Source organism: Perissodus microlepis, chromosome 6 (assembly GCF_051167445.1).
Source record: "Perissodus microlepis isolate ML-2025 ecotype Zambia chromosome 6, ASM5116744v1, whole genome shotgun sequence".
Taxonomy (NCBI): Eukaryota; Metazoa; Chordata; class Actinopteri; order Cichliformes; family Cichlidae; genus Perissodus; species Perissodus microlepis.
The window spans coordinates 16,334,845-16,356,284 of NC_140466.1; the positions used below are offsets into that span (position 1 = coordinate 16,334,845).

At 39.9% G+C, this 21,440-nt stretch overlaps 1 protein-coding gene and 2 long non-coding RNA genes across 4 annotated transcripts; all 3 read right to left on the bottom strand.

The window, feature by feature from the left end:
• Nucleotides 1-1,350: 1,350 nt before the first annotated feature.
• LOC146385389 (uncharacterized) lies at nucleotides 1,351-3,568 on the bottom strand. Its single transcript, XR_014800496.1, has 4 exons — nucleotides 3,346-3,568; nucleotides 3,057-3,165; nucleotides 2,063-2,447; nucleotides 1,351-1,976 (listed from the first exon to the last, which is right to left on the bottom strand). It is a non-coding gene; the product is annotated as an uncharacterized LOC146385389 (long non-coding RNA).
• A 2,358-nt stretch (nucleotides 3,569-5,926) lies between these two features.
• Nucleotides 5,927-9,077, bottom strand: LOC146385390 (uncharacterized). Of its 2 annotated transcripts, XR_014800498.1 has the most exons (5): nucleotides 8,909-9,077; nucleotides 8,632-8,809; nucleotides 8,453-8,537; nucleotides 6,566-6,900; nucleotides 5,927-6,267 (listed from the first exon to the last, which is right to left on the bottom strand). It is a non-coding gene; the product is annotated as an uncharacterized LOC146385390 (long non-coding RNA). The 2 variants fall into 2 exon arrangements; XR_014800497.1 differs by lacking the exon at nucleotides 5,927-6,267 and having other exon boundaries at nucleotides 6,424-6,900; nucleotides 8,909-9,071.
• Nucleotides 9,078-15,758: 6,681 nt separating this feature from the next.
• On the bottom strand, nucleotides 15,759-20,280 carry LOC146385391 (ubiquitin carboxyl-terminal hydrolase 37-like). The gene is made up of 5 exons (XM_084931081.1): nucleotides 19,379-20,280; nucleotides 18,937-19,293; nucleotides 18,720-18,796; nucleotides 18,431-18,539; nucleotides 15,759-18,117 (listed from the first exon to the last, which is right to left on the bottom strand). The coding sequence occupies exons 2-5, from the start codon at nucleotides 19,042-19,044 to the stop codon at nucleotides 18,040-18,042; spliced, it is 372 nt and encodes a 123-aa protein (XP_084787207.1). The 5' UTR covers nucleotides 19,045-19,293; nucleotides 19,379-20,280; the 3' UTR covers nucleotides 15,759-18,039.
• Between the last annotated feature and the right edge of the window lie 1,160 nt (nucleotides 20,281-21,440).

Sequence of the window (21,440 nt, forward strand, 5' to 3'; positions counted from 1 at the left end):
CGTTTGGGTTGCCCGTTCCAGCAATTCGCTACACAGAAGATAATGGCATTATGCAACTGGCCCTTTGATCAAATGATGAGAGCTGATAGTCAAATAGTGCGCCCTGACATAGCACTGACATTTCCACATGTTGTAACGAGTAGGGACAGACCATGTTCAGTGTGTCGTGACACTTGCACGATGGAAGAACACACCCACTTGTTGGTGCCAGAAGAGCCACTGAGAAATTATTGTTTTAGCTGGCTCATTACAAGTCGATGGCTGGTCACCTGGAATAAGATAAAACTCTGGAGCGAATAATTGCCCGATTTTACTGGCCAGGAAACTGTTTTAGACTTAGAGCTTTTTATTGTCATTGTGCAGTTTCTTGCACAGTGAAATTGGGTAAGTGGAGCGCATAGAGCCGCTGTATCTGTGCGCACCACCATCTTGCATTTTTTGCATTTTTGGATGTGCGCCGATGGTGTGCGTCCAGTGGTGTCAGCTGGTGAACCAGCTGGTCATTTAAAAAGCACCTTTATGCCCCTCACCATTAATGGAGGTCCCATTTGAGCACATTGGCATGGACCTCATTTTATCAATGAGAAAAAGAAAGTCTTTAGTTCAGCTGTTGTTAACTGATCTTGACTTTGTTGATTAAACGTTGCAAACCTGCCTTCAGTGTGTCCTGTACATGAGGTCATTTAGTACACCACAGCACGGTGAGTTTTTTGAGCTGATGAAGTTCAGCCAAAACAGGAAACATGCAGCAGGAGACAGTAACTTGTTAAAATGTTATAAAAGGTACAATTAAAGATTTTCACCCTACAGGGTTGTCAATGATCCAAGGATAAATGTCTAATTTGGTCAAAATTTTATAAGCCATTTCTGGAGAGACTGCAGTGGAAATGTTGTCACTTTTGGACTTTGCTACCTGCAGCTAAACATTTGCAGCTAAATCATTTATTTAAAAGCAGAAGCTGCAACTGATCGAGTGAATGTTTGTCTGAAAACTTAAACTGAACTCCAAGGGTACCATTGCTCCAGCTTACCATCTTTACCTGAGTGAATCAGTTTGTTGAACAATCTAAATGATTCAGAAACTTCTGTGACATCAACTTAACTAAGGCTCATTACAAATTTCACAAAACACTGCTGAATACTTTTAATATTTTTTTATTAGTTATTTTTGTTTTGTTGTTATTTTGATTTTAATAAAACAAAATAACAAAGAATTAAATAATTTCTTTGTTTTTTTTAATTTAATTTCTTTTACAAATAAATTAATAATAATATTAATAATAATAACTATAAAATTAGTGATGTCAGCGTAAACGTCATTAGTTAAAATAACGTTAACACTGACAGCACTAATTTGTTGCCAGAGAGCAAGCCAAACACTGGTCCAGAAAAGGACGATCTCTAGTAGTGGTGCACTACTAGTAGATTTGTTTTAACCTCCTAGGACCTGGTGTCCACATATGTGGACATAACATTTTGGGTTGTCTAGACCAAAATACAAAATTTTGCTCTTCAAAAACCTGACATCCACTTATGAGGGAGGACATTACACTGCCACTGTTCAATCGAAATTTAAAACGAACGTCCTCATATGTGGATCTCATTGTTTTGAGAAACAAAAAAAAGATAGTCCGAATCTGATGTCTTTGTTTTTACATTCATCAGGTCCCAATCAACCCAAATGGCACAGAGAAATGAAAAATGCATGCCATGAAAGAGTTCAGGTCTTAGGATGTTAAAAATGTCCCTGCTGATGAGACCAGTGAATGTGGGGCGACGGTGGCAAGAAAAAACTCCCTCCTGGAGGAAGAAATCTTGGGAGGAACCAGGCTCTCTGGGAGGACCCTTCCTCCTGAGGGCAATACTTACCAGTACTTGTCCTCCAGTGTGCGATGGTGGGCTGGGACGAGTGTTGTTTCTTCTCAGCATGATGATGACCTTAACTTCCTTCCTTCCTTCCATTTCCTGTTTCAGAACTGAGAATGAAGACAAAACTGGTTAACAAGGTAACAGGACATTTAAAAATTCTCTCACTTCAGGATGAGATGCTGTGTCTTCTTACGTTTCTCTTGTAAAACAGCATGTAGGCCGAGTGCTGCTGTTCCTCACAAGCTGCAGATCCAGTTGTGTGGAGCACCTGTGCGTCATTATAGGTGAGCCAGCGATCTGATGTAGAGTGCTGACTCTCCTCAGGATGGACAGAACTACAGATGTAGTGTCCTGAAATCACATTAAGACAAATGAATCCAACTTCTGGAAGTCAACTGATTCAAGCAAACAGTGATTTTGACTTAGTGCTTCTTAGAACATCAAAAGCTTTTGTGTGTGAGTCCTTCACTGAAAAGTAGCAAGTTTTCATTTTCTGTTTGTCACAAGTCTGTTGTTTTACCTGACTCTGTGCCTCCATAATGACTAATGATGCTGACAAGACTATAACAGCCACCACCCTGAGAAGGAACAAATCCAAAGAGTGTTAGTTTCATAAAGTCTCACATCAGTGCCATAATTAAGCTGATTTGCTGAGGCTACGTCCACACGAATGCGTTTTCGTTTGAAAACACATCGTTTTCTCTCCGCTTTGACCTCCCGTCCACACTGAGATGGCGTTTTCCTCAAGGAAAAACACAGCATCTTGAAAACGCTCTCGAAAACGCATACATTTGAAAACGGAGTTGTCCCGTCGCAGTGTGGACACTCGAAAATGCAGACTTTCTAAAACGATGACGCATTTTAGTCATGTGATGCAGTCATGTGAGCAATTAAACAAAGATAGCCGAGTGCATTATACAGCAGTTGTTTTGATTGCTCTCAACTTTGACAGCCCTAAAAAAGATTAATATCAGTTTGTACATGCTCCGGATAGCTTTTCTTCAAATTCTGTTATTCTCACTCACTTTTGCGCATGCGCAGGACTGGAACGTAAGCGTTTTCGGCCGTTTCAATGCAGACGCACAACTATTTGAAAATGACTGAAAACGCTAGTGTGGACACGGAGTTTTCAAATCTATCAGGGCTAATGTGGACGTAGCCTGAGACGTTCTGCAGTCTGTTTTTACCTGATTGGATGGCACCACCAAGTCCCTCTGCAGCCTGACGGGGTCATCCACCTTCTGAATCTTGTAGGTTTGTGTAAAGCCAAACCTCTTCAGATGCAAGATCAGAACTCTGGCAGAAAAGAAAAAAAATAAAACAAACAAGGTAGAAAATAAGAAGAATGAGTGTCAAACACAAACAGAAGATGGGAGAAAACGACTGCTCAAGTATTGTCTCGAAAAACTCTGATATTTGATGCGCCACAGTTTGGAAACCTGGTCAGTCGATCAATTCTGATGTGACCTTACTCACCTTGGCAGTGTATCAAAAGACGACTTCAGTTCTGAGGCCGTCCCTCCACAATCACAGCGAAATTCTATTTCTTGTTCCTGAACAACAGCACAGAGAAAACAGGCTTTATGTTAGAAAGAAATCTCAACATATGCACACACACATACACACAAACACTAACAAAAAAGGTGTGTTAAGATCGCTGACACTACAACTCTATTGGAATTTGTGATCTTACCTTCAAGTATGTCTCTAACATGTTTATAACAGATCCCTCTGGAACCAGGTCAAGAGACAAGCTGGTGAATTCCTCTTGCTGTGATGATTGGTGACCGCAGCTACACATTTCAGGAGTAACGTAGTTAAAGTAAAGATCAGGTAGGTGGAAAAGAGGTATATGAAAATATTGCAACCAGCTCTGCGTTTCTGAAAGACAGGCTTACCTCTTGCATGTCCTCATGTTTTCCATTTTAAAAATGTGATGGTCTTCTACTGGGCAGGTATAACTTTGGCCCAGGAGAGCTGCGTTCCTCTCCAGGTGAGGTGTGAGCCTTTTGACCTCATTGAGGAACAATGTTAGGAATTCATGAGCGTCCTGAAAGAAAAGCAGAGAGATTTAAAACAGTACATCAAAATCAGAAGGTAAAGCAAAAAACGAAATGTCCAAATAGCTGACGCACTTTCTGTGCACTGCCGGTGTATTCAGGAGCTTGATTGCTGAATGCCTTCTTAAAAGCTCTTAGGTGGTGATCTTTAAGGCCATAATCTGTTGACTCATGACAGTCCCTGACATCAATGAGCCTTCTGTAGAAAGGAAAGGGTAAACAGACATTTCTGCTGTTAGATCTCTTTGTTCTTCAGGTTTTTGAAGAAAGTAGAAGGTTGACGTTGCTCACCTTAAGAGCTGAGCTTCTGGATCTGTGCTCCACAAAACCTCCTGACGCCTGATGTCTCTTATGAACTCCTCAATGTTGAGGAGGCTCTGCAGGCAGGAGTTCATGTAGCAGGTGTTTCCGATGTTTGGAAACCTGACACACACGCACAACGTTTACAGTATCAGTGTAAAAGAATTCATTTTCTCCACTTTGACAAAGTGAGCTTTGGTCTTTGTGCACCACGTGTACTCACCCGAAGCAGTCTATAGTCTCAGTTTGACGTTCTATTATTTTTCCACCGCATGCTACACTGCTCCAAAAAGGTAAAAACACAAACACAAAATTAGGAAAGATGTCAGGATGCTGAGCAGTGTATGTGCATGTATGCATGAGCTTTGAAGTTGAAACATTTTGGAGGACGTCTTTCTCTTACCTGTTAAACACATGCTCCCATCCACTCTCTTGGTCCAGAAGCTCCATAATCAAAGTGTCCCAAATCAGGTCTGCTGGGATCTTTTCCGTGGTGCTTCTTACCTGCTATATATATAGGACATAGCTGTGTGCCTCATTGCTCTTAATTGCTCTCATTTAAATGCTTGATGACAGTGACTCTTTCCATAAAACATACCTTCCCGGATTTAAAAAGAGACCAGCGACACCTGTTTTGTGTCTTCACTGTGTTGGTCTCTGCCTCTGCATCGCTGTCAGTTTGCTGCAGAGGACGAACAAACATAAGTTTATTAAAAAAGTAAAGTCACTTAAAATTAACAAGTGCATTTTAAAGAGAATGTGCATTTCATATGTTTTGTGTAAAAGCAAACCGAGGAACAGCAGAAGAAGTGTCTCCATTTTCTCTTCTTCTTCTTCTTTTGACCATTTTCAGGGTTAGCTGGTGTGGCAGCAACAGAAGCATCCGGGATGCTGATCAGGAGAAAAGTGTAAATGTTGTGGAAATTTATAAGAAGGAGTACATTTTGCTAATACAGATTGCTAATAACAGTGAATAACTGTAATGGAATACCAACATGAACAAAATCATGTATTTTATACATTTACACTCTACATTTTCAAACGCTAATCTCTGCAACCATATAAATAATAGACAAGACTAGAAGTAGTAAAAAAGATGTAAATACACAAGGTGGAAGAAAAATGCCAATAAAAGGGAAATAAAAGAGCTCCAACTAAACCACTGCTATAAATATCTCCAGCAGCATTAAAGAGTGGCGCATTTCTTTACCTCTGATGAGACGTAGAAGGAATTTCCTTCTCTGCCACGTTTTGTTTGTGTAATTTCTGTTTAGAAACAAGAAAACCAACATCAGTAATGGCATAAAACAAACATACCAAGGGAGTCTCTCCATGAAAAGTGTCCAGTTAGAAAATTTGGTATTATTTCATATTATTTATCACTTTAGTGAGCTGTCAGCTCATGAAGCAGATATATAGGAATATCTTTAAATAAAATAAAAACAATTTATTCATGCTTTAAATTGAGTTTTAAAGTTTGTCCTATGAAATACAAAATCCTTCATTTGGTTCTGATCAAAATTCAGTTTTTACAGAAATCATCCATGAAGCTTCATTAAAAGCTTCAAAAATGCTTATTCACCATAAAAAATATTTAGAGAAACATCCTGCAAGTCTCTTCGAACTTACCTTTCTGTGAAAAAAAACAACAAACGTTTAAACATCTTTGAACTTAATTTGAGGACATAGCTGTGCTAAATTGCTCTTAATTCTTCTCATTTAACTGTGATGAGTAAATGCTTGATGACAGTGACTCTTTCCATAAAACATACCTTCCAGAATTTAAAAAGAAACCAGCGACACTTTTTTTGTGTCTTCACAGTGTTGGTCTCTGCCTCTGCATCGCTGTCAGTTTGCTGCAGAGGACGAACAAACATACGTTTATTAAAAAAGTAAAGTCACTTTAAATTAACAAGTGCAATTTAAAGAGAATGTGCATTTCATATGTTTTGTGTAAAAGCAAACCGAGGAACAGCAGAGGTGTCTCCATTTTCTCTTCTTCTTTTGACCATTTTCAGCAACAGAAGCATCCGGGATGCTGATGAGGACAAAAGTGTAAATGTTATTTTTCAAAGTGGAAATTTTTAACAAGGAGTACATGCTGGAGACTGCAAATAAAAATTAATAACTGTAATGGAACAAAATCATGTATTTTGTACATTTACACTCTACATTTTCAAACGCTAATCTCTGAATCAATATAAATTATAGACAAGACTAGAAGTAGTAAAAAAGATGTAACTACAAAACACCAATAAAAGGGAAATAAAAGAGCTCCAACTAAACCACTGCTATAAATATCTCCAGCAGCATTAAAGAGTGGCGCATTTCTTTACCTCTGATGAGACGTAGAAGGAATTTCCTTCTCTGCCACGTTTTGTTTGTGTGATTTCTGTTTAGAAACAAGAAAACCAACATCAGTAATGGCATAAAACAAAGTATATGGTATGAAAATACAAAATCCTTCATTTGGATTCAAAATTCAGTTTTTACAGAAATCATCCAAGAAGCTTCCGTAAAAGTTTCAAAAATGCTTATTTACCATAAGAAAATATTCAGAGAAATGTGCTGCGAGTCTCTTCAAACTTACCTTTCTGTGAAAAAGAAGTTTAAACATCTTTGGACTTGAGGTGATCGCAGCGAAAATCTCCTCAGCTTTGCAAAAGTTCAACTGAAAACAAGCAGTCAAAGGTTGTATATTTATAAACTTTCAGCATAGAATGTTCATACCCTGAACAGCAAACATCATCATTATGGTGTATGGGGCTAATTTGCATATTTTGGAATGTATGCTCATTTGAACTGTATGGTACTCGTCTCCAAGCAACTGCTACAAAAACAGGTCAAGTCAAGTGGCTTTTATTGTCATTTTAACCACGTGCAGAGGTACTGTACAGAGTGAAACGAGACAGCGTTCCTCCGAGACCCTGGTGCTATATATGACATATACGGACAAACCCAGGACTACATAAAGTGCAGTGTGCATAAACTGCAAAAATAAACAAGACAAAACAGTGCAAAACTAGACAGAACAGGACGATACAGACACAAGACAATGGAAATGTGCAAAATGCTGAGTATTGTGCAAAAGTAACTTGGTGTCTGTATGTATGTGTATGAGTGTGAGATACTGCAGATAAGTGCTTGGTAGTGACGTGTGTGTAGGTGTGCGTGTGCCAGTGCAGTCACTGAGTGTTCAGGGGTCTGACGGCTTGTGGGAAGAAACTTTTCCGTAGTTTGGTAGCGAGGGCCCGGATGTTCTGGGACCTCTTTCCAGAAGGCAGCAGGGTGAAGAGTGTGTTTGAAGGGTGTGTGGGGTCCTCCAGCAAGCGGTTGTTATAAGGAGGGGAGAGGGGCTCCAATGATCTTCTCAGCTGCTCTCACAATCCGTTGTAGGGTACTGCGATCCAATACGCTGCAGTTACCATACCAGACAGTGATGCAGCTACTTAGGATGCTCTCGTTAGTCCCACTGTAAAAGGTGGTGAGAATGGATGGTGGGAGATGGGCTTTCCTCAGCTTCTGCATGAAGTAGAGATGCTGCTGGGCCTTCTTGGTTATGGAGCTGGTGTTGAGGGAGCAGGAGAGGTTCTCCGCCAGGTGGACACCAAGAAATCTGGTGCTCTTGACGACCTCCACAGAGGATCCATTCATGTTAAGTGGGCAGTGATCCCACTGTGCTCTCCTGAAGTCAACAATCTCTTTTGTTTTGTCCACGTTCAGAGACAGGTTGTTGACTCTACACCTCTACAGATGGCCCGCAGTGCAACCCTTCAGCTTCCTAGTAGATTCACCTATATACAAATTTAAAGACCTAGGAGACTTACTTCTCGTCACAGAGTTGTAGCATTCACAAGATTTTCAGAAAACTTGAACTCAAGGTCAAGGTCACTGATATTCAAACTGACCCCAGAACTTTAGTAGATGCACCAATGGCATCAATTCAAAATCCTGCCCTCGTTCTCGAATTATTGTCTTGACCAAGCTGAGTATACAATTATGAAAGAATCATTTTCCATTTTTATTTCACTATCTGTAACTAAGACAAATAAACAGTATTTGGGACACAAGTCACTATTAAAGTGGTTAGTGAGACTCCACATCTGATAACAGTATAACACACTGCTTATTTATGTAAAATTGTCATCAATAAATGTGTTCAAAACAGAAGCTACACTGGCTTTAAAAGTTTTTGTTAACTCTGACTACCTGTCTGCTCTTACCTGTTTCTTTTGCTCTCTGCTGTCTTCATCCTCCATCCAACTCTACAGCTATTGTTAGGGATGACATGATGAAACTGAAGGGTGTCTGGGCACCGAAAAAAGAAAAGAAGAGAGATTGGATTAGGCTGCAGCTGGCGTGCCATTCTCTCACTTCAGGATGAGATGCTGTGTCTTCTTACGTTTCTCTTGTAAAACAGGATGTAGGCTGAGTGCTGCTGTTCCTCACAAGCTGCAGATCCAGTTGTGTGCAGCACCTGTGCGTCATTATAGGTGAGCCAAGGATCTGATGTAGAGTGCTGACTCTCCTCTGGATGGACAGAATTACAGATGCAGCAGCTGTTTCCGATGTATGGAAACCTGACACACAAACAAAAGTTTACAGTATCAGTGTAAAATAATTCATTTTGTCCAGGTTGAGAAGGTGAGCTTTGGTCCTTGTGCACCACGTGTACTCACCTGAAGCCGTCTGTAGTCTGAATTTTATTTTCCATTATTTATCCACCGCCCAAATGTTTCACTACGCTACTGCAAAAAGGTAAAAACACAAACACACAATTAGACACTGAGCACTGGATGTGCATGTATGCATGAGCTTTGAAGTTTAAACTTTTTATTTTTATTTTTATCATCAACAATTTTTATTTATTTCATTTTAAACTTCAATAACAGAGCTTAAGGATAACTACATAAATAAATAGTTTAAAAAACAAACAAACAAAAACAAAACAACAACAAAACAAAACACTACAACAAAAAAAAACCAAAACAAAGGGAAGTTATCCTATTCTTTCTTCGCACACCAATCCCCACACCACCACTCTGTCATTACTCCTCTGTTCTTCAAGTTACAGAAAGCCAGCTTGTAAAGGGGGACCAAATACAATCATATTGAGGCAATTTGTCTAATAAACCATAAGTCACTTTTTCGTAAGACGCCAACTTAGCCATTGTCTTTAGCCACTCTTCATAGGGAGGGGGGTTCTTTTTCCGCCAATGTCTTAGCAGGACCCGTTTGGCCGTAGTAAGAGCCAAAATAATCCATCTTTTTGTATAACTGGAAAAATCTCCATCAGAAAGTTCTGTGGTTATACCAAGTATGGACAGTTTTGGTGAGATACCAAATCTCCTTTTTAAAACACTGAAAATTACCTCCATTATATTTTCCCACCAATCCCAAAGTGCCGAACAGCTCCATAAGATATGTAAAATCAAAGCATTTTGACCATCACATCTCCAACATTCGTCCGTAGAGGCCAGGTTCCATTTATACAATTGTTGCGGTGTTCGATGCCACCTATGGATTATCTTAAGTTGAATAAATCTACTGCCTGTTTCTTTATACATAGTATTAACATTTTGAAAACATGAATCCCATTCAACTGAAGATATGTCCAATGCCATGTCCTGGGCCCAGTAGCCCTTAACTTTAAGGAGAGGGTCAGCTGACCGTTCTTGCAATAAGTGATAAATCTTAGAGGTAATGCCTTTACCCAAGGGTGATCTTGAGAGCAGGACTTCCATAGGGTTGCCCACAAGACAACTCAAGGGGGTTCCCAGCCACTTCGATAATGAACTATGTATTTGGACATATCTCCAGAATTGATTACGCTGCAACTTATATAACTCTACAATTTTATCAAAGCTTAAAAAACATTTAGTCCCACAGTCAAATAAATCTGATACATTAAGGATGCCTGCTTTACGCCACTGTAACCAGTCAACCGATGTCCCTCCAATTAAAATTCTTTTATTACTCCATAAGGTTGCCGAAGGTGATTTAATAAAGTCCCAGCGACCTGCCCTATGTAATTTAAACCACAATGTCTTTGCAATTATAGGATGGGTAGTTTTATGACTGGTATCAAACAGCTCCCTCCAAAGAGAAATACCGCCATTAACTTCCGTCTCTATACGGGACCAGATGGGTTTAACTGGTGCAGTAGGTAACCAAGCTCTAAGTTGTTTCACGTTCATCACCCAATAATACCATTGGAAATTAGGCAATGAAAAACCTCTTTGTTTTGCACTCGCTTGAAGTTTCTTAATACTTAAACGATGCGGTGAGCTACCCCAAAGAAACTGCCGGATTAAAAAGTCTAGATCTTTGAAATACTTATCTGGAATGTGTAATGGAATATTAGATAAAATATAAAAGATCATGGGTGCAGTCATCATCTTAATACAACTAATTTTACCCCATATTGTGAGACGTACTCTGGACCATCTACCAAATTCCATTTTTATTCTTTCCAACATTGGCTCCATATTTGCTCGAACCATCTTAGTGTAATCCGAGGTCATTTGTATCCCCAAATACCTCAAACCATTCACGGACCACCGAAACTCCCACTGTTTAAATAAAGTATGGGGGCAGTGTCCTGACATAGGCATTGCCTCTGATTTATCCCAGTTGACGCGATACCCTGAAAGCAGCGTAAAGCTTTCTACACATTCTAATAGGGCTGGAATTGACTTCCCAGGCTGGGTCATAAGTAACAACATATCATCTGCATATAATAGAAGCTTATGTTGACTATTACCCATCGAAATTTCAAATATATTTACATTATTTCTCAGTTTTTGTGCCAAAGGCTCTATAGCAATTACAAAAAGACCGGGGCTAAGGGGACAACCCTGTCTTGTGGATCTCTGTAAAAGGAATAGGTCTGATATGAGCCCATTCGTCAATACTCGCGCTGAAGGCGAATCATATTGTAGCGGGTCAGGGCTGTTCGGGGTTCTGTTTGTGATGTTTTGTTTATGTTACCATAGTGACGGGTGACGCCCTCTGGCTGCGACGGTGTGTCCTTCCGGGGTCAGAGGGCGCCCTGTGTGTTGTTGTTGCTGTTCTGTTGCCGTGCTGAGCAGTTAGCTAGCGGCAGTGTTCTTCTGCAGATGTTAATAAACGGCTGTGCTCCCTGGCTAGCTCACGGAAAGCAAGACCAAACGATACCTCCGTCTCCTCCTTGTCTGAGCTCGCCAAAATATAATATCTTTATCCACCTAATAAAATTGTCACCAAAACCAAACTTTTATAATGTCTTAAACAGATAATCCCACTCAACACAATCAAAAGCTTTTGCAGCATCCAGCGATAGGGCCACTGTTGGATGTATTGAATCATATACATAATTTTGCAAATTAACCAACCGCCTAATATTATCTGAACCATAGCGGTTTGGAACAAAACCAGATTGGTCTGCATGAATTATTTTCACCATTACTACTTTTAATCGACCCGCTAAGACCTTTGCCAAGATTTTTTGGTCAGAATTCAGCAAAGATATGGGGCGGTAACCACTTGGGTCTAAAGGGTCTTTCCCAGTTTAAAGAATAAATGTCCAGAGTGCATTGACTGAGGTAATGAGCCTACTTTGAACGCCTCATTATAAACATCGAGCAACAGGGGACTTAACATATCCTCAAATGCTCTATAGAAATCCAATGGTAACCCATCTAATCCTGGAGCTTTATTAAGTGGCATACTGTTAATTGCACGGGTAATCTCCTCCACTGTAATTGGAGCATCTATAATCTGCTGGTCAGTAGTAGAAAGCTGTGGCAGGTTTAAATCAGTAAAGAATGCTTTGAATTTCTGTTCATCTAAACTCCCTTGTGTAGAATAAAGATTATTGTAAAAGGCCCTGAATCCATCATTTATATGTCTAATAGAAGTTGAAATAACCCCATCTGATTGTCGTATGCCTGGGATATGGTTCATACTGTCTTTCTGTTTAAGACGGTATGCTAATAAACGACTCGGCTTTTCTCCCATTTCCCAATATGCTTGATTAATGCGAAATAAAGCGTATTCTGCCTTTCTGTTGTACAGTACATTCAACTTATATTTAACTTGAACAATTTTATTCAACGTAACTCTGTCTTTTGTATGGGAATGTACTGCCTCAAGTGCCTTTAATTTGGCTTCTAACGTAATGATATTCTTGTTAGCTGCCTTCTTTTTAAAGGAAGCGTAAGAAATTATCCTCCCCCTTAAGTATGCCTTCATAGCATCCCACCAAGTAGCCAATGTAGTGTCCTCTCGATTATTTGTCTGTTTGTAAAATTGTATTTCATCTCTTATCAATTTAATAAACCCAGAGTCTTTAATTAAGGACACATTTAAATGCCATCTGCAGCTTTGAGGAATCTGTAAAATATTTCCAAGACATAGAAAAATTGGCACATGGTCCGAGAATACTATATTACCAATACTTGAATCTATAGCGTTATTCACTAAGGCTTCAGAAATAAGAAAGTAGTCGATTCTAGTATAAACATTATGAGGCGGAGAGTAAAAGGAATATTCCCTGCCTTCTGGATGCATTGTCCGCCAAATATCATTCAGACCTAAATCTGAGGTCATCTGCCTTATGGCAACTACAGATTTACTCTCTGTGCCTCTCCTAGGAAGTGATCTATCTAGGTCTTGATCCAGTATTTGATTAAAATCTCCTCCTACCACTATTTGTGCACCTTCTAATTCCAAAAGATACTGTGACAGGTTATGAAAAAAGGCGAGTATGTCCGCATTAGGTGCATAGATATTACATAAAATTATTGGTGTGTCCAGTAGTTGTCCATAAACCAATATAAATCTACCTTCCTTATCTGTTATTACTTTTGTTTCAGCAAAGCTAACTGCTTTATGAATCAGAACCGACACTCCCCTACTTTTATCAGTTCCAGGACTGGAAAAGACTTTACCTACCCAGGAACATTTAAGTTTTAAGGCTTCTGACTTGCACATGTGCATTTCTTGAATAAAGGCTATATCAACTCTTGATAACTTTAGATATGTTAACATTTTCTTCCTCTTAATCCCGTTATTCAACCCCTTAACATTCCAGCTGGCTATTTTGAAATCTGTCTGTCTATCCATCTTATATGTTGTCTCCTTGACCTGGAGACAACATATAAGATGACACCGCCATGGACCTCAACCAGCAGGCTTTGTGTTACCTGTTTCTTTATACAGGAGCATGTAGGGGTGGACTGCCTTTTTATTTGATTACCCTTTTCTCATGTTTTTGTTAGTTCGGGACATTTTGGGGGACATTATTCTCTTACTTGTTAAACACATGCTCCCATCCACTCTCTTGGTCCAGAAGCTCCATAATCCAAGTGTCCCAACTCAGGTCTGATGGCATTTTTTCAGTGGTGTTTTTAACCTCTTGGGAACTTTCACTACATTCCTTACTTGATGCAGAAAGAAGAAAAGAGTCAGAGATGCATAGCAAGCACAACAAGACACCAGCAGTCCAGACCTTTCACCAACTGAAGACATTTGCAGCACCATAAAACATGACAGAGAAGAGCTGGGACTATGTGAAAGGGTGAAGTGCTGCAGTAAAGTTGCAATGGTCCTATCTTTTATACAGTCTATGGTTCACTCTATTAAGATGTGATTATCTCCAAGGTCCATTTAGTTTTAGTTAGCTGAAGCTAAACCAGAAGTTAAAACGAGATGATGAAAAACATTTTTAGTTAATGTTACGACTGTTGTTGTAATGTTGTCTCATATGTAAATCTGAGTGTGCAGGTGCCTTTCCGTGATTGGTGCATCCATGGGACGGACCATACAGATTGGCTAATGACCTGGAGACAACATATGAGATGACACCGCCATGGACCTCAACCGGCAGGCTTTGTGTTACCTGTTTCTTTATACAGGAGCATGTAGGGGTGGACTGCCTTTTTATTTGATTACCCTTTTCTTATGTTTTTGTTAGTTAGGGAGATAAGACACTGTCATTTGGTTTTATTCTTTTCATAAATAAGTTTTGTACATCCTTTTGATACGGTCCCTCTTGTTTGTTGTTTTGGGGTCCACCCCGAAGCTATAGTTCGCTCCTTTCCTTTGTTAGAATTCAATCACTGTAAATAAATCACCATCAAAATTGTACTGGTTGTGTGATGTGCTGCTTGGGGTCAGACAGGGGTGGATCACCCCTATATTATGGTCTGGCCACCCTTAGACAGGCCATAACACTAACTAAAATGAAACTAGACTTAAAACTGGCTGGTGTCCTTACCAGTGACCTTGGGTCTGAACTGTGGGCTCCTCTTTCCAGGTGTTCGTACTGCCTGAGTGGGACCAAGATGTGCTGTCTTGCCTCTTTTGGGTTTTCTGCATGTTTCTGGCTCAGCATGCACTTCTTGGCGTTCGCTGTTGGTTGCAGCCACTTGAGGTTTCTGGGCTCATTTGGGTTCTCAACACTGGGTGACTTTGATGGGAGTGAAAGCATCCTCACAACATAAATCACCACACTACCTGCTTTTGTTTCAGATTTTTTCTTTATCCTTGTTAACATGTTTGGGTACTGGGTTTACCTGTAATGCATTTTGTGCTCCAAAAGCTGTTATTTTGTGCAGCTGTGCTCCAAAAGCTGTTAGCATGACCTTTTTTTATCATTAGATTGTGCCACACCAGCACCTGAGAGAAAAGCTTTGAGTTTGATTTTGTGTTTTGCAGGCACTCAGGAGAATAAGTCATGATGTTTCTTGTGTTTGTCATGTTAGTATCTCAGTGCTTGTCAATCACCAGTCAACAGTGTCACCACTATGAACAACATCCTGCGACCGTTTGAGTCAAAACCTTCGAGAAGTCCCTGCAGCCGCTTCAAAAGTCATCACTGAGCTCGATCTCTCTTTTAACACGCTGGAGACAACAATGAAAGATGACTTTCTTTCATATGCTGCTTTGAGGGCTTTGTTTGTGAACAACAACAGAATCAAAACCATCCATGAAGAGACATTTCACCCGCTGATTAATTTGGAGAAACTGGACTTCCACAAACCAGTTGGAGACTTTGTCTTCTGGGTGGTTTCAGAACCTGATTTCTCTCCACTATTTCAATCTTTTGGGAAACAAATATACAACACTGGGTCCGGGAAACCTTTTCCTGCCACTGAGGAGCTTGAAGACCCTCCATTTTTGAGGAGCTTTCCTTCAGTCTGTCAGTGAAAGGGATTTTTTTTAAATCTTGAAACTGCCGTGACCCTGTCCAAAGACCAGCTGGCCGGGTCAGTCATGGATATTCACAAATACCCCATAGTACTGGTGGAAAAGAAATATCGGGGGAAAATGCATAGAGTAACGGCTGCAGTTAGCTGACGGCCATCACACCCCTTAAATCTGAAAACTGATTGGTCGGGGTTTAGTAGCTCAATAGGGCAGTATGTAGGCCTGCACACACCACCAACAGGGACACGTGGCGTTTGGGTTGCCCGTTCCAGCAATTCGCTACACAGAAGATAATGGCATTATGCAACTGGCCCTTTGATCAAATGATGAAAGCTGATAGTCAAATAGTGCGCCCTGACATAGCACTGACATTTCCACATGTTGTAACGAGTAGGGACAGACCATGTTCAGTGTGTCGTGACACTTGCACGATGGAAGAACACACCCACTTGTTGGTGCCAGAAGAGCCACTGAGAAATTATTGTTTTAGCTGGCTCATTACAAGTCGATGGCTGGTCACCTGGAATAAGATAAAACTCTGGAGCGAATAATTGCCCGATTTTACTGGCCAGGAAACTGTTTTAGACTTAGAGCTTTTTATTGTCATTGTGCAGTTTCTTGCACAGTGAAATTGGGTAAGTGGAGAGCATAGAGCCGCTGTATCTGTGCGCACCACCATCTTGCATTTTTTGCATGTTTGGATGTGCGCCGATGGTGTGCGTCCAGTGGTGTCAGCTGGTGAACCAGCTGGTCATTTAAAAAGCACCTTTATGCCCCTCACCATTAATGGAGGTCCCATTTGAGCACATTGGCATGGACCTCATTTTATCAATGAGAAAAAGAAAGTCTTTAGTTCAGCTGTTGTTAACTGATCTTGACTTTGTTGATTAAACGTTGCAAACCTGCCTTCAGTGTGTCCTGTACATGAGGTCATTTAGTACACCACAGCACGGTGAGTTTTTTGAGCTGATGAAGTTCAGCCAAAACAGGAAACATGCAGCAGGAGACAGTAACTTGTTAAAATGTTATAAAAGGTACAATTAAAGATTTTCACCCTACAGGGTTGTCAATGATCCAAGGATAAATGTCTAATTTGGTCAAAATTTTATAAGCCATTTCTGGAGAGACTGCAGTGGAAATGTTGTCACTTTTGGACTTTGCTACCTGCAGCTAAACATTTGCAGCTAAATCATTTATTTAAAAGCAGAAGCTGCAACTGATCGAGTGAATGTTTGTCTGAAAACTTAAACTGAACTCCAAGGGTACCATTGCTCCAGCTTACCATCTTTACCTGAGTGAATCAGTTTGTTGAACAATCTAAATGATTCAGAAACTTCTGTGACATCAACTTAACTAAGGCTCATTACAAATTTCACAAAACACTGCTGAATACTTTTAATATTTTTTTATTAGTTATTTTTGTTTTGTTGTTATTTTGATTTTAATAAAACAAAATAACAAAGAATTAAATAATTTCTTTGTTTTTTTAAATTTAATTTCTTTTACAAATAAATTAATAATAATATTAATAATAATAACTATAAAATTAGTGATGTCAGCGTAAACGTCATTAGTTAAAATAACGTTAACACTGACAGCACTAATTTGTTGCCAGAGAGCAAGCCAAACACTGGTCCAGAAAAGGACGATCTCTAGTAGTGGTGCACTACTAGTAGATTTGTTTTAACCTCCTAGGACCTGGTGTCCACATATGTGGACATAACATTTTGGGTTGTCTAGACCAAAATACAAAATTTTGCTCTTCAAAAACCTGATATCCACTTATGAGGGAGGACATTACACTGCCACTGTTCAATCGAAATTTAAAATGAACGTCCTCATATGTGGATCTCATTGTTTTGAGAAACAAAAAAAAGATAGTCCGAATCTGATGTCTTTGTTTTTACATTCATCAGGTCCCAATCAACCCAAATGGCACAGAGAAATGAAAAATGCATGCCATGAAAGAGTTCAGGTCTTAGGATGTTAAAAATGTCCCTGCTGATGAGACCAGTGAATGTGGGGCGACGGTGGCAAGAAAAAACTCCCTCCTGGAGGAAGAAATCTTGGGAGGAACCAGGCTCTCTGGGAGGACCCTTCCTCCTGAGGGCAATACTTACCAGTACTTGTCCTCCAGTGTGCGATGGTGGGCTGGGACGACTGCTTTTCCTTCTCAGCATGATGATGACCTTAACTTCCTTCCTTCCTTCCATTTCCTGTTTCAGAACTGAGAATGAAGACAAAACTGGTTAACAAGGTAACAGGACATTTAAAAATTCTCTCACTTCAGGATGAGATGCTGTGTCTTCTTACGTTTCTCTTGTAAAACAGCATGTAGGCCGAGTGCTGCTGTTCCTCACAAGCTGCAGATCCAGTTGTGTGGAGCACCTGTGCGTCATTATAGGTGAGCCAGCGATCTGATGTAGAGTGCTGACTCTCCTCAGGATGGACAGAACTACAGATGTAGTGTCCTGAAATCACATTAAGACAAATGAATCCAACTTCTGGAAGTCAACTGATTCAAGCAAACAGTGATTTTGACTTAGTGCTTCTTAGAACATCAAAAGCTTTTGTGTGTGAGTCCTTCACTGAAAAGTAGCAAGTTTTCATTTTCTGTTTGTCACAAGTCTGTTGTTTTACCTGACTCTGTGCCTCCATAATGACTAATGATGCTGACAAGACTATAACAGCCACCACCCTGAGAAGGAACAAATCCAAAGAGTGTTAGTTTCATAAAGTCTCACATCAGTGCCATAATTAAGCTGATTTGCTGAGGCTACGTCCACACGAATGCGTTTTCGTTTGAAAACACATCGTTTTCTCTCCGCTTTGACCTCCCGTCCACACTGAGACGGCGTTTTCCTCAAGGAAAAACACAGCATCTTGAAAACGCTCTCGAAAACGCATACATTTGAAAACGGAGCTGTCCCGTCGCAGTGTGGACACGGAGTTTTCAAATCTATCAGGGCTAGTGTGGACGTAGCCTGAGACGTTCTGCAGTCTGTTTTTACCTGATTGGATGGCACCACCAAGTCCCTCTGCAGCCTGACGGGGTCATCCACCTTCTGAATCTTGTAGGTTTGTGTAAAGCCAAACCTCTTCAGATGCAAGATCAGAACTCTGGCAGAAAAGAAAAAAAATAAAACAAACAAGGTAGAAAATAAGAAGAATGAGTTTCAAACACAAACAGAAGATGGGAGAAAACGATTGCTCAAGTATTGTCTCGAAAAACTCTGATATTTGATGCGCCACAGTTTGGAAACCTGGTCAGTCGATCAATTCTGATGTGACCTTACTCACCTTGGCAGTGTATCAAAAGACGACTTCAGTTCTGAGGCCGTCCCTCCACAATCACAGCGAAATTCTATTTCTTGTTCCTGAACAACAGCACAGAGAAAACAGGCTTTATGTTAGAAAGAAATCTCAACATATGCACACACACATACACACAAACACTAACAAAAAAGGTGTGTTAAGATCGCTGACACTACAACTCTATTGGAATTTGTGATCTTACCTTCAAGTATGTCTCTAACATGTTTATAACAGACCCCTCTGGAACCAGGTCAAGAGACAAGCTGGTGAATTCCTCTTGCTGTGATGATTGGTGACCGCAGCTACACATTTCAGGAGTAACGTAGTTAAAGTAAAGATCAGGTAGGTGGAAAAGAGGTATATGAAAATATTGCAACCAGCTCTGCGTTTCTGAAAGACAGGCTTACCTCTTGCATGTCCTCATGTTTTCCATTTTAAAAATGTGATGGTCTTCTACTGGGCAGGTATAACTTTGGCCCAGGAGAGCTGCGTTCCTCTCCAGGTGAGGTGTGAGCCTTTTGACCTCATTGAGGAACAATGTTAGGAATTCATGAGCGTCCTGAAAGAAAAGCAGAGAGATTTAAAACAGTACATCAAAATCAGAAGGTAAAGCAAAAAACGAAATGTCCAAATAGCTGACGCACTTTCTGTGCACTGCCGGTGTATTCAGGAGCTTGATTGCTGAATGCCTTCTTAAAAGCTCTTAGGTGGTGATCTTTAAGGCCATAATCTGTTGACTCATGACAGTCCCTGACATCAATGAGCCTTCTGTAGAAAGGAAAGGGTAAACAGACATTTCTGCTGTTAGATCTCTTTGTTCTTCAGGTTTTTGAAGAAAGTAGAAGGTTGACGTTGCTCACCTTAAGAGCTGAGCTTCTGGATCTGTGCTCCACAAAACCTCCTGACGCCTGATGTCTCTTATGAACTCCTCAATGTTGAGGAGGCTCTGCAGGCAGGAGTTCATGTAGCAGGTGTTTCCGATGTTTGGAAACCTGACACACACGCACAACGTTTACAGTATCAGTGTAAAAGAATTCATTTTCTCCACTTTGACAAAGTGAGCTTTGGTCTTTGTGCACCACGTGTACTCACCCGAAGCAGTCTATAGTCTCAGTTTGACTTTCTATTATTTTTCCACCGCATGCTACACTGCTCCAAAAAGGTAAAAACACAAACACAAAATTAGGAAAGATGTCAGGATGCTGAGCAGTGTATGTGCATGTATGCATGAGCTTTGAAGTTGAAACATTTTGGAGGACGTCTTTCTCTTACCTGTTAAACACATGCTCCCATCCACTCTCTTGGTCCAGAAGCTCCATAATCAAAGTGTCCCAAATCAGGTCTGCTGGGATCTTTTCCGTGGTGCTTCTTACCTGCTATATATAAAGGACATAGCTGTGTGCCTCATTGCTCTTAATTGCTCTCATTTAAATGCTTGATGACAGTGACTCTTTCCATAAAACATACCTTCCCGGATTTAAAAAGAGACCAGCGACACCTGTTTTGTGTCTTCACAGTGTTGGTCTCTGCCTCTGCATCGCTGTCAGTTTGCTGCAGAGGACGAACAAACATAAGTTTATTAAAAAAGTAAAGTCACGTAAAATTAACAAGTGCATTTTAAAGAGAATGTGCATTTCATATGTTTTGTGTAAAAGCAAACCGAGGAACAGCAGAAGAAGTGTCTCCATTTTCTCTTCTTCTTCTTCTTTTGACCATTTTCAGGGTTAGCTGGTGTGGCAGCAACAGAAGCATCCGGGATGCTGATCAGGAGAAAAGTGTAAATGTTGTGGAAATTTATAAGAAGGAGTACATTTTGCTAATACAGATTGCTAATAACAGTGAATAACTGTAATGGAATACCAACATGAACAAAATCATGTATTTTATACATTTACACTCTACATTTTCAAACGCTAATCTCTGCAACCATATAAATAATAGACAAGACTAGAAGTAGTAAAAAAGATGTAAATACACAAGGTGGAAGAAAAATGCCAATAAAAGGGAAATAAAAGAGCTCCAACTAAACCACTGCTATAAATATCTCCAGCAGCATTAAAGAGTGGCGCATTTCTTTACCTCTGATGAGACGTAGAAGGAATTTCCTTCTCTGCCACGTTTTGTTTGTGTAATTTCTGTTTAGAAACAAGAAAACCAACATCAGTAATGGCATAAAACAAACATACCAAGGGAGTCTCTCCATGAAAAGTGTCCAGTTAGAAAATTTGGTATTATTTCATATTATTTATCACTTTAGTGAGCTGTCAGCTCATGAAGCAGATATATAGGAATATCTTTAAATAAAATAAAAACAATTTATTCATGCTTTAAATTCAGTTTTAAAGTTTGTCCTATGAAATACAAAATCCTTCATTTGGTTCTGATCAAAATTCAGTTTTTACAGAAATCATCCATGAAGCTTCATTAAAAGCTTCAAAAATGCTTATTCACCACAAAAAATATTTAGAGAAACATCCTGCAAGTCTCTTCGAACTTACCTTTCTGTGAAAAAACAACAACAAACGTTTAAACATCTTTGAACTTAATTTGAGGACATAGCTGTGCTAAATTGCTCTTAATTCTTCTCATTTAACTGTGATGAGTAAATGCTTGATGACAGTGACTCTTTCCATAAAACATACCTTCCAGAATTTAAAAAGAAACCAGCGACACTTTTTTTGTGTCTTGTGAAATGAGACAGCGTTC